Source organism: Setaria italica, chromosome IX (genome assembly GCF_000263155.2).
Source record: "Setaria italica strain Yugu1 chromosome IX, Setaria_italica_v2.0, whole genome shotgun sequence".
Taxonomy (NCBI): domain Eukaryota; kingdom Viridiplantae; phylum Streptophyta; class Magnoliopsida; order Poales; family Poaceae; genus Setaria; species Setaria italica.
The window spans coordinates 4,300,865-4,314,259 of record NC_028458.1 but is presented as its reverse complement, the minus strand read 5'-3'; the positions used below and the strand labels follow the sequence as shown (position 1 = coordinate 4,314,259).

At 46.3% G+C, this 13,395-nt stretch overlaps 1 protein-coding gene across 1 annotated transcript; it reads left to right on the top strand.

Moving 5' to 3' along the window:
• The first annotated feature begins 3,575 nt into the window (after positions 1–3,575).
• Positions 3,576–11,085, top strand: LOC101762959 (kinesin-like protein KIN-8B). Its single transcript, XM_004981540.3, has 16 exons — positions 3,576–4,251; positions 4,361–4,438; positions 4,523–4,639; positions 5,271–5,356; positions 5,966–6,110; positions 6,203–6,298; positions 7,092–7,183; positions 7,710–7,811; positions 7,893–8,039; positions 8,115–8,265; positions 8,437–8,499; positions 8,578–8,814; positions 9,126–9,230; positions 9,311–9,424; positions 9,512–10,039; positions 10,636–11,085. Exons 1-16 carry the CDS (start codon positions 4,204–4,206, stop codon positions 10,663–10,665), a joined length of 2,139 nt encoding a protein of 712 aa, XP_004981597.1. The 5' UTR covers positions 3,576–4,203; the 3' UTR covers positions 10,666–11,085.
• Positions 11,086–13,395: the final 2,310 nt, after the last annotated feature.

The window sequence follows — 13,395 nt, the reverse complement described above, 5'->3', positions numbered from 1 at the left end:
TTTGATGAGCCAATTACCCACTTGTTTTATGCTTTGCCTAACTGGTAAAGCAATGTAGGGTGTTCATGCACCACAAGTTTATCTGTACATGGTTAGTTCATGTAGTACCAATTACCATTATCTGTAATTGGTTGTAATTTAGTCCTGGATTGGAAGGATCTTTAGAGGAACTTCCGCTCAAGTTATTTTTCAGGGGTTAGGTTTATCTGAACGGATTGGAAGGATCTGTGAGTGGTGTTAGCTCTCTTAGGTCTATCTGAACATACAGACTGGATTGGAAGGATCTGCCTGTGGTGGTGTATCTCTAGGAGTTCTTAGGTCTATCTGTGCATGGGTTCTTGGTCCGGAGGTTATGTGGATCATCAATTGACGCAACACAGGCAGTTCGTCTTAAGCTGTATTTTTTTTCCGATTTGCTTTGCCTGTTTCCTTCAATTTAAACAGGATTTCCGTTCAAATATCTCTGTTTTCAGTCTAACAGACACGATCGCAGTACCTCCGTCCGTGCTCGCTTGAATGGCACGCTTTCGCTTCAGTAACCGCAAGCAGCTCAGGGCGCGTTTGGAAACGCCTCGGCGGTTGCTTGTGACGGAGAAAAGCGCAAGCCGCACCCCGGCTCGGACTAGGGGACGGGGCAGGGCAGGTTGCGCGCGCGCGTACAGCCAGCCGTGTTGGTGCCAACCCGTCGTGGTGGGAGATGCAGGCGACATTCGCAGCCTGGGGTGGGGGAGGGCCACACTGAAATCCGGGCCGGGGTCAATCGTGCACGGCGGCCCTACTGCCCGATCCCACGGTCCTCGTCACGTACGTGACGCGGAGGCGGCGGAATCATTCTCGTGCCGGTGGGTGTCGCGTACCCCCGGGCGCCAAATCCGAGTGAGATCGCCGTCGGCGTACGGCCGCCATAATAAAACCTCAAGAAACAGAGGGGAAATCCCAAGCGAGGCACTGTGCGACGCTAGTGGCCCGTGTCCAACTCACGGAACGTACCTCCTCGCGCGATCCGGTGCGATCGGGGCCTGATCTGCTAGAGACGGTGGCCTCTGCAAGCACAGGCACGAAGCATCGGCTCGCCTCAGCTGGTCAAGTTGCCGCACCGCATTTGTTTACGCGGCCGCGGAGATCCTGTCGCGCGCTTGCTCCCACAATCCCACGCGCGCATGTGTCGCGTGCTCTGATCTCTCCGCCTCACCGGTTCGGCGCTCGCTACCACCAGCCTACCAGCGTCCAGGGCCTGGTAGCTCGCCTCTTGTTCGGTTGCTCCCGTGACCGGAGTAACGCGCCTCACGGCCGGCAGCGGTCTGAGGTCTGAGACTCTGACCCGGTCGGCGCCGGTGCCGGAGCAAATGCGAGCACATCAGCGCAGCGCCGACAAGGATGGAAGCGTCCGTACACCGCCGCGGCGGCAGTAAAATATACTACTAGCAGAGCAGAGCTTGCAGGGGTAGGCAAAAGGCAGGCAAAAGGACACTGGGCGCTAGATTCCATTCGTTCCACTCCACCGGCGCCATGATTCGGCCGTGATTAGATTAGACGAGACGCGCCCCGCCCGGGTGTGGCCGTGGCGAGCCGAACGAAAGCTCCGCGACACGCAGCGCCCGGCCCCGCTCGCGCTCGATTGTTTTTGGGCCGGCTGGGGATGATTGATGTGTGGCGATTAGCCGATTAGAGTAACGGGAGGGACCGTGCCTGCCTGCCGAGAGAAGCGGCGCGCGTCCGTCCGTGTCAACCACCGTTGCCTTTGCCGCTCCGGTGGTCTCCCCCCGGTAATTATTGCATGCGCGAGCCGGGCCACGACGTCCCCCTCCGGGATCCATCCGTACGTGCACACGAGCCAACTCCCTTGTCGCATGCATCGTGGTAGTACTGTTAGTACTATCACTCACCAAACCAAAGGTGCACGAATCTTGACGCGAAGTGTCGTAGTGGTTACGCATCAGGACCATTGTTTTTGTGTGTGTTTTTTTTTCGGGAACGCAGGTGTAACTACGGATGGAACTTGGACCAGGACTTTTAAATTTGCGTGGAGCCATTTCGAAGTTCTCGATCGAGTTTGAATTCGCGCGGACGTGCTCGCCTCGTTGTTGGCTCCAAGCACGTTTGACTTTTGAATTTCGTGGTGGCCTCCAGCTCCATTGACGCCTTCAACCTCTGAAATTCTGAACCACAGACATGATAAAAATCCATGATTGACTACGGGTCCAGTTTTGTAGTTGGGAGCTTAAGTTTCTTCACGGGTGTGTTTTTTTTCAGAAGATTTGAGTTCAAGTTCAGAGGGCGCGCGCGCTGGGCATCTGCTCGAGTGGCCCATAACAGGGGAATGCACGTGCACTGCACAGTTCCATTCCATCATCTGCGCGCCAGAAAAAAAAAAGTCATGTTCGTTCGTGTTAGGTGCAACACTTTTGAAGCCACTAATAATGCATGCAATATTTCTCGTTTCGAAAATAAAACTACGTTACATGGACAGACTGGCTGCTCTCCATCCAAAATGGCTCCAGTCGGGAAACATTCGGAGACACTACTAGCTTTTACTCGCTTTGTTATTTTAAATCCTTGGCATTCTGTCATTTTTAGATGGCTCAAGCTTTGTTCACAGTTCCGCCCTCTGCCACGAGCCGATATATACTGCCGCTTAATTCCACCTTTCAACCCATGCCCAAGAATAGTCCAGGAACGTACGTACTAATTTGTTCGGCTAATTACAGCCTCCTAGATGGGATCCACGAAATCAACGTAGTCGTACGTACCTTTTTTTTTGCAGCAGTACTGGCGGGCAGTTAAACATCGAGATGTTCAAGCGTGTACGCAGACATGGATGGACGTGACATGAGACTAACGGCTAATGACCTTAATTCTCGCCTTCTCAATTACGTTACGGCCGCTTTTACTACCAGCCGGTAATGCTGGTACCCGCACGCTAACGCACTGGTTGCTTAGGCTAATCCCAGTGGTAGTTTCATAGAGGTTTCATGCACATTAAATACGGTGACACATCAGCATATGTGATGACATGGCATGGTAGTTATGAAGTGAGAGAGGGAAGGAGTTTCATCAGGATGAAACTGTGTATACACTGTTTCCAAGACTATGAAACCTATTGAAACTTGCATTAGGGGCTATAGAGTTTCATTTCATCTAACCATATCCAATCACATGCCTCACAATTAAATGTCATGAGCATCCTATGAAATCGTGAAATGAAACTGTGCACTGGGACTCCCTGTTTCATTCATGAAAATACATCTTATGGGATGATGTGACATCCTTAGAAACAGTGCAATAAAACCTTGCATTGGGACTAGCCTTATCGGATCCAAGGAAAATCTAGCGCGACACGGTATACGTGACTGCGTACATGAGAGCGAGTAGAGACGCGCGAGACGGAGACGAGACGTGGAGACCTGGCAGAGGAGAGGCGCAACGCAGATGGCCGTTGGCGCTGGCGGGCCCGGGAGGGGGTGCTGGTCCCACCCCTACCCTACCCCTCCCCTCTTCCGTTCCGTGTCGCCTTCTCCCCCGCGGCCGCGACAGCTGCCGCCAATTAATTACTCGACCCCCATTAAAACACCTCCACCTCCTCACAGTCCTCCCCCCTCTCCGCCAACCCAACTCCTCTCCATATCTTCCTTCCTCGGCTTCCCTTGTTGCCTCTCGTCTCATCTACTCCCGCTCCACCAGTATCTCCGTACCCCAGCGCTCGCCGTCGTGCCACCCACCAAACCACACCTGAGCTGCCGTTCTCTTTTTCTCCCTTTCTCTTCGCGTAACCGTGTTTTGTGGGAGGGCAGTTTCGTTCGGGGAAGCGCGGAATTGGGAGCGTTTCCAACCCGTTCGTGGTGCCAGGCGGAGTGAGGACGGCGCCGCGAGATCGCATTGCGGCGGGCGCGGTCGGGTCGCGGCGGCATTTTCGCTCCGGCGTCCGTGGCTTCCCGAGGCGTTTGGTGTTTTGTTGTCCTTGCGGCGGGCGGCGGGACTCGAGTTTGGTGGCCGGCCAAGCGCAGCGCCTCCTTTTCGCGGCCGGCTTTCCCGAGCGGCCGCGGCTGGTGGCGGGGTGGTGGGGATGCGCCTTGCCTTTCCGCCGCCTCGGCGTGTCGTGATTCCGAAGCGTTGCCTGAGATTGTATTGGTCGCCGCCTTTCTGGTAGATAGATAAATCGCATCTTTTGGTTCGCTCAGCTGACGCGAAGGTTCCTCCCGGACAATGCCGAGCATCAGAGCTCCGGCGTCCAAGCAGACGGCCACGCTACAGGTTCGTCATTCTCATGTTCACGCTCTAGTTCCTGGAAAATTCCATTTCCGCTGCTTAATTGATACTACTTATTGTGGGGCGCGATTGTAATCATGCATTGCAATCGCAGGTGGCTGTCAAGTGCAGGCCATTGACCGACACCGAGCAGCGGCGCTCGCGGCATATCATCCAGGTCATTGATGATAAGGTACAGGCTCCGATTTTGTTGATGCGCGTGTAGTTTTGCAATTCGTGGTGGCAATGTGATGGTTTATGTGCGTTTCTCTCCCAGACTGTGGTTGTGCTCGACCCCGATCTGTCAAAGGATTACCTGGACCTCATACAGAACCGGACCAAGGAGAGGAGATACACCTTCGATCATGTGTACGCGCCTGGATGCTCCAATTCGGTATGTAAGAGTGTAGTTTGCTCTGCTCTCATCTGTAATTGCTTGGCCTGCTTTTGGCATTGGGCTCAGATGCTGATTATAGTAGGTTTTCGGAATCTGCATCTCAGCTTGGATTCTTCCCAAACTGCTCATTTCTTGCTTACCAGGAAATGATGATCTCGAGGACTAAACCACCAACTACTTGTCTTGATTATGAATAGATAGAACTAGGAGTGTCTCGTGCTTTGTACAGCTGAAGCAATACTACTGGTATCTACAAAGGACCAATGAGCAGCTTTTGTTCAGTCTGCAGCCAACCCGCGATGTAGACTTACTGTTAGGTCTCTACCTAATTCAGATGCCACTTTGTGGCATTGATCACCAAGCCTCTAGAACTTTATCAAAGGCCTGGCCTGGAAGCATGTGTTAAACAATGTCCCCAACAAATAAGTTGCCTTAAATTATGTCCGTATTCTAATTTACAAATTAGTTAGCATATTTTTAGTTACTGAACCTATAAGATGTAGGCTGTTCCTCCTCTGGGCATGTACACACTTGTGCTTGCCAGCTAATTAGTGGTAACAAATCACATGTTCTTGTACTTCCACACACATCACATTTTCGTAATGTGACCCTATTCATAATTGTTCAGGACGTGTATAAGAATATATCCTCTACAATTGCTGGTGTAGTCCAAGGCCTTAATGCGACAGTCTTTGCTTATGGTTCTACTGGAAGGTATGGATTCACTACATTGGTTTGCTTTTTTTTAACATCGTGGAACATGCTCTTGTATGCTACTGTCATTAATAAACATGGTGCACATTTCAAATTACGAATCACATAAAAAATTTAGCATTTTATACTGAAGTTTGTCTATTGTGCTCATTGAAGGTAAGCACATTATACTTTCTTGTTTTTCTTGTGTTGCAGTACTTTGTGATAATGTGAAGCATGACTCGCACTGCAATTGTTGAACTCTCATTGTAATTAAGCATAATAATCATGGCTTACAGCATATCAAGCATAAATAGTGTACCTTAAGCCTGTTTGCCATAAACTAAAATTAGGCCATTACTTATATTTTCTCAGTTGTCTTAAGCTTTGGTATACAATGTTTCTGTCTTTAATTTTCTTCATCATAACATAGTATGAAGTAGTGGCAGTGCAACTCAGTAAGCTTTCATCAGTTAAGAACAACTAAACCAGATGTCCACATTTATAAGAGTGACATTAGTGTGTTGTATATTTCACGATCTTCTGTTGCAACACTTAAAATATAAATTTGAAGTTAAATGCTCGCAATAGTGTTTCGTCTAATATCTATTTATTTCTGTGATTATACAGTGGCAAGACTTACACTATGGTTGGAACCCATAGTGATCCTGGTCTTATGGTTCTTAGCTTTCGTACAATTTTTGAGCTGATAAAAATGGATGCAAGTCCGGATACATTTGAAGTCTCATGTTCATATCTGGAAGTCTACAATGAGGTAGTTTGATATATCTTATGCTATTGTAGTGCTAGCCATTTATAACTGTACAGTATATAAGACTTTCTGAACAATAGTTTCCTGAATTCTAGGTTATCTACGATTTGCTTGAGAGATCCTCCGGACACCTGGAGCTTCGAGAAGATCCTCAGCATGGCATAATGGTTGCTGGATTGAGAAGCATTAAGGTTTTTACCACTTTATTCAATATCAATTTTCCGTGTTAATGAGGGAATACACGCCATCTTCTAGTGGAAGTTGACTTTGTCTTTCTACTCTTTTTTGTTATGTTTTTAACCACCTAAGTTAACCAGCAACTTTTTCTATGTGATTTTATGATCGGGACATTGTCACGACATTTAAGTGGTTGACTGAGAGGGCCTGAACATACACATATATTGCTTTTAATATGTAATTTATTTTTCCCCGTTCCTAAGAAATTAGGCCCTGTTTGGCAGAGCTCCCAAAGCTGATTCTCTGCTGAATCCAGTAGGAGCCTTGCCAAACAGTTTTTTAGAGAGAAGTGATTCTTTGCTGATTTTGTGAAGTGATTCTCTAAAATGAACTAAAAGGCTGGGAGCTGAAAAAAGTAGCTTCTCTTGATTCTGTGAAGTAATTTTCCATCCTGATTTTAAGAGTTTATGCTAGAGAATCAAAGAGAATCACTTTCAGCCACAGAATCACTTCTCTCAAAGAATCTGCTCCTATAGAGAATTAGAATCAGATGGAGCTCTACCAAACAGGCCCTTAGTGCCATACGATGTCAATTTCCTGATTTTTTTTCTTGAAAAACTATTTAACTACCTTGGACGTGATGAGTACCTATCTTTTGGTTTATGTGAAGTGATTCTTTTTTTTAATTCTGTTATTGGTCACTTATATATTATACACCCTGCCGTACTGTAAAAAATGGATATGCCACTGGTCTCGTTTTTCTGTTTTTTCATAAAAGCATGTTTTCTAATGCTATTTTGTTGTTAGGTTCACTCTGCAGATAGAATTCTTGAGCTGTTGAACATAGGTAACAGTAGGCGCAAGACAGAGAGCACAGAAGCAAATGCTACTTCTTCACGGTAATTAAATAATCTGCAAATCTGTTTTCTTTTCTAAATGATGCCTTGTTCTGAACGATTAAGATATATATTGCATGTGAGAACTTATCTCTTTCTTCCTGTTTAAGATATATATCATTGGAGTTAATATCTTGAAACTGTTAGGCTGTTGAGAGTCTTAGTATATGAAGATATGAATGATCTGTCGTGGGACTTAACATTTTTCCTTCTATTAGTTGTTAAAGATTCGGTGGATTAAAGGCACCTGAGCTGTGAGGGCTACAAATGCCAATCATAACTTACAAAAATTGAAAACCCTAGAAATCAGAACATTAATCGAGAGAAAAAGAAGGATATACACCTATGATTTCAGTGTGGACAGATTAGAGTGAAACATATATCAGTTCATATATCGATGAAGATATAGTTCTGTAGTAAAGTGCAGTAATGTTATCATAAGTATTAGGTGTAAACATATGTAAGGTAATTTCTAGCTATGCAGCTGCACATGCAATTTTAATAGTTTATTCTTTTTTTCTTTGTCAAGATCACATGCTGTACTTGAGATTACTGTAAAGCGAAAGCAGAAAGGTCAATACGGGAACCAAGTTCTTCGTGGAAAGCTTGCCTTGGTTGATCTTGCGGGCAGGTAATAGCAATTGTGTTTCATTGCTGTTCTCATTCATTGTTTCGGGAACAAGCAGCGTCTAATGCAACATTCTGTGAGCAGTGAGAGGGCCTCTGAAACAAACAATTTTGGGCAAAAACTTAGAGATGGAGCCAACATCAATCGGTCACTCCTAGCATTAGCAAACTGCATCAATGCCCTAGGCAAGCAAAATAAGAAAGGTCTTGCCTATGTTCCCTATCGCAACAGGTATTTTAAGTGCAGATTTTACTGTATGGACCTTTTCTTTGTTTATGGTAGCTATCTGATAGCAGCTATCTGCAGCAAATTAACTCGAATTCTAAAGGATGGTCTGTCTGGTAATTCTCGAACTGTTATGGTTGCGACAATATCACCAGCCGATGATCAGTATCATCACACAACCAATACACTCAAGTATGCAGACCGTGCTAAGGAGATAAAAACACATGTCCATGTAAGGCGCCATTTCTTTTGGTTGTTTCAGAAGTTTGCAAGAAGCAAATTAAGATGTCAAATGGCAGAATTTTTGCCTATGGCCTCATCACAAGTATTGGGCAAATTAATCTTCTGAATAGGCATACCTAAGTGACACTTTTATTATTTTATCCTATTTTGTTCTTTGTAGAAAAATATTGGAACACTTGATACTCATGTTGAAGACTATCAGAGGATGATCGACAACCTCCAGGTTTGCCATAATGAGAAACAAATGACCACCTACCTCATTTCCATCATATTGAAATGTGTTACATTTCTGTCTTGGTAGGTTGAGGTTTCTCAGTTGAAGAAGGAATTAGCTGAGAAGGAGCATCAATTAAGTTCTAAACCTACTGAAAAAACTGCAGACAGTGAGCTGTCTTGGTTAAATGTCTTGAGCCAGGAAACTGGTGAGAATGTTCAGGAACGAATAAATCTGCAGAAGGCTCTGTTTGAACTTGAAGAAACCAATAAGCGCAACCGAATGGAGCTCCAGCATCTTGATGATGCTATTGCAAGGCATCAGGTTTGCATCTTACCTAATCAATTTCAAATCTGTTCCTATCCTGGAGAGCTTGGCGCACCAAAAAGCATGGACAATTCAGGAGAGCCTATTTGGAGCTGCGCTTTTCCATTTCCCCCTTTCCCTCTCAGGGCAAAAACATTGTGGTTTATAGGACATCCTAAGCCGCCGATATATTTAGCCCTTCCAATCAGATTGCCAAGGCAGCTGTTTGAAACCTACAGCATCTTATAATCAAAGAACAATCGATAACTTTTGGATGCCATGATAAACTATAGTTTATTGCTACAGAACACTGAGGCTTTTGTATTCAGGTGAAAGAAATGGACTCTACAGTTCTGCAAGCCTTAACGTCAAGGAGACAAGTTATTCTTGATAACATCCGTGATAATGATGAAGCTGGTTCTGGATATAGAAAGGTGTTAATCACTTAATTTTCTTCTGATCCCTTTGGTTTAATTGCTTTAAAGTAAACTTATGGAGATCTTTTTGCCCTTAGGACATTGAAATGAATGAGAGTCGCAGGCGTCAACTCCAGGATATGATCGAGGAAGCCGTCAGTAACAATGGCAATAGAACCTACCTACACATTCTCAGCCAGTACAGACTTCTTGTAAGTAACCCAAATCTGTTAATATATTTCCTGATATAAATCGTAAGCATGTGATGTCTCACAAGCTATCTGCATAATAAACTTTAGGGAATGACTAATGCTGAGCTCCAAATTGAGATGGCAATGCGGGATCAAGTGATACATAATCAGCGGGAGTCTCTAAGGAGCCTGTGGAACATTCTTTATGGAACAGGGCTAAATCAGAAACAGATTCTTAAATTGGCTGCTAAGCAAGGCTTAACCGTAGAAGGCTGCCCATTGCCTAGCTCAAGCCCAGATGTTACCACCCCACCTTCCTTTCCGCCTCATGGAAGGCTGCCACAGTTCATGTCATTTTCTAGTCCGCAATCAGAGCCATATTCTCCATCTGCTTGCTTTTTCCAACATGGTTTCAGCACTATGTCTTTGCTCAAAAATCAACATGAGACACCTACCATATGTAGGCAGGAGCACCTCAGTTCTTACTACATGACGTCTGGCTGCTCGCCTTATTCTGGTGATGGAAAACAGTGGTCAAGTGGAAGGTCAATGCCATTCTTTTCTACTCCAGAAAAACTTAGGGAGATGAGCGGATTTTACCCAGGAACAGAAAATGCACAGTCCCAGCGCAGGAAGGTAAACTGTTCTTCTTCTACAAGCTACTAACAAGTGTATTAATGCATGTATATCATGGTACATAAACACAATCCGTCTAGAATCAACAGTGGAGTACACCTGCTAATTTATGGTGCTGTCAAGTAAAACATATGTTACGAGACATGAAAATATTTTATTTTCCAGCTTTTCTAAAGCAAATAAACGGATTTTGAACTTGGAGAATCAAATATATGATGAACCTCTGATAGAGGAACCGTTAGTCCTCCACTGAACTAATTCACGTAATCACGTCACTGAATATAACTATGAAATTAATGCTTTGAAAATACAAATTTGTAAAGATCAGAATATGACCGCAAGTTCCATGAGTGTAAAAACTGGAAATCGTTCTATGCCAACCACTGATGGATCATTTCTGATTTTTGGTGACATGGTAAAATTTGCCAACCAATCGTGTAAAGTGATCACTTCCCATAACATTGATGCATGCTAACGCCACTCGTGCAATGTTAATGTGGAGATGTACTATTGCGTTTGACCTTCTCGATGTACTTGTGTGTGCTTACCGAGACATCTGTTTTGCATGATCTGAGGAAGATTTTGTTGCTGTGCAGGAGGATCCGTGGTCCATGGAGAGGAAATGAAGGGCCTCGGGTCGCTCCTCGTGCCTAAAACAGCTGTTGATGGCTACAATGTGGCCTGCCTGGTGTTCCTAACCTCGGTTGCTGTGTGCATCGTCTTCTGCCTGCTGCCGCCGACACCAACGTTAATGGGCTTCCTGAGATCTGAAGAGATGCTAGTGGATTTCAGCCAAGTTGTTGTTGGCTTTGGGCACGGCCACAAGAACAAGATTGATGATGCGTCTAGACCCTGCTGACATTGCTCACTCCACCCTGTACAGTAGAATGCTAGGTCTCTCATGGTTTCCTTTCCTCCTTTTCTTTCTTTCTTTGTAGAATTGTAGAGCGGTTGCTGAGGGTGAATCTGATTTTCGGACCCAAGATTCTGTAAATCTGCCGCGGGTTTAAGCCCTTCTTCAGTAAATCCAGTGAAAGGCTTTCAAAGTTGGTCTTCAAACAATGAAAGGTCGAGTAATGTTCTGCATGCTGGTCACTTGAGGCCAAATTTGATAGCTGGTCACTATCAGTAGATCAAGACAGCGCCGTATCGGATAATTCATGATTGATGCGCAAGGCTACAGGAGCATGTGGCCGGAGTGTGGTAGGATCTCCCTTCCAAGATCATTGAATAACCCCTGCGGAGCCTCACCTGCCCTGGAGACCACATTCAAGCTCACGCATGGTCCTATCCCATTCATGTCCCTGCAGAAGCAGAACAGTTGTGCTGAATGCTACGCTGGAACGGCGGCCGGCAGACGAAGCCGCACGGCACACACATCGCAGTCGCATTACATACCACATGCCAGGCCTGTGGTCTGTCGTCGATCGCCGGCGCTCCCGGGCTCCCGGCGTCGCTGCCCGCGAAACCGAAGGCTCCCTTTGACCTTCCGGTGGTTTGGCATTCCATACGTGATGCTTCTTCTATAGATTAGCGTAGTTGCTCAAGTGGTTTACAAACGAGTGAGTGAGTGAGTGAGTGACCGTTCCTGTACACGTCAGTGATACGTAGACTGTAGACAGTGGGCTCTGCCAACCTGGCCCATTGCTTCTGCAGACGTCTTGAGGCAAGGCCACCTCGGTCAGGCCCGTGCGAAAAGCCTGGAAGCCTGGAACGGTAGGGCTCAAGGCCTCAGGAACAGAAGAAGGCGTGCAAGCCGTGACCTACAGACCTGCAGGCTGCAAACGGGGGCAGGCAAATGCTTGCCTGACCTGCCGGCATCAGTGCGGTGTCTACAGGACGGCACTGACACCATGTAGGGTACGGAGACCTGCACCGTTTTCATCTCTGCTGCGTTTTGCTTCAATTTTGCTGGTTGAAGGTAGATAAGATCTGGAGGACGCCACTTCAATTTTGCTGCGTTGCTGTTTGGTCTGATGTCCGGGACGAGAAACCATGTCTGGCGTACCAAATTTTGGTGAATTTGGCTAGAGTTGGTCGCTGGTCGCCGTGTGAAGACATGAAACGCAATGCAAACTCCAATTGTTCGTGACTGATATGTGCACTGTCCAAATAAAACCTCATACCAATTGTACTAGGCCACACGAGCAATCACGCTACTCCGCTACCACTTGCAGCTGTTGCTGTGTCTGTGTCTTGGTCCAAACGAGCCTGGTTGGGAGAGCAATTAACACCGGCGCGATGCATGAAGAAGCCAAGCAGTGTGATTCGATCGAGATGCTCAGATGAAGACAGTACAGTACTGCGTTTTTGGGAGCCCAACCAGACCACCGCCACTCGTGCAAGACCGATCGAGCCCCTGTTGATCTGGACGCATGCCTCTGTCCTCGTGGCTTGTGTAAACGTTCATCAACGCATGAGATCATTCAAAGGCTTCCTTTTTTAATGCCGTTAATTATACAAGAAACATCTCAATACTTCAACGGGCGAAAAATATGTCTTTGTTCCAAATAGGGTCATCGCTGAATTCTTGTAGCTACGAGTTTCTCTTCTTTTGTTTCGAGATCCTTTAGACAAAACATTTTACTACTAGTAGTTTATCTTAGAAGAAGAGTACGTACAAATATTTTAGACGATACAAATCCTAGGTCCAAAACATGTGTGGCTCCCCCTCACCTCGTGTGTCTGAATACTACTAGTAAATGCCACAGGGGACAAACTGCACCCCACTCGGAACGGGCAAGTGGTGGCGACCCTAACACCAAAGCCAAGGTGTTCCAAGCCTACCTATGCGTAGCACCACCACGCTACGAGCGAGAACACCACGCTATCACACACCTTGTTTACGTCCCTCTAGGCCCTAGGGTCGCTTGTAATCAACACCCTAACCTCGGGCTCAATCCATCATTTCCGTTGAAAAAACGTTGGCCAATTAGTAAGAACCACTAGGGTAACAAAGGCAGTTCCCATCAAAAACATAGAATAGGCAATCACCACAGGTTTTACTGCTATCACATTCACAGCCACTAATTCCGGTCGCAAGAACATGAAGTCGGGAGACTGAATTTCGCTCAAACCGTGCTGATGATACTGCATCGTTTGCTGAAGCACCTTCACACCAGTCGGTGAGCAGGCCGTGGTGAGAAAACTTCGATGGATGCGAGTGTGACCAGTGACCACCAATCCAGGACGCTTTGGAACCACCCGTTTTTCCTACGGTCGCCTACCACAGGAGCAGGGAGAATCTCCTCTCCTTTCACCGGTCTCAAGGCAGGGCAATCACATTCACATGGCGCGTGGGGCAAGAGCCAAAGCGCCTTGGCCCCTTTCACCGGATAGGAAGAGGCTTCAAAATC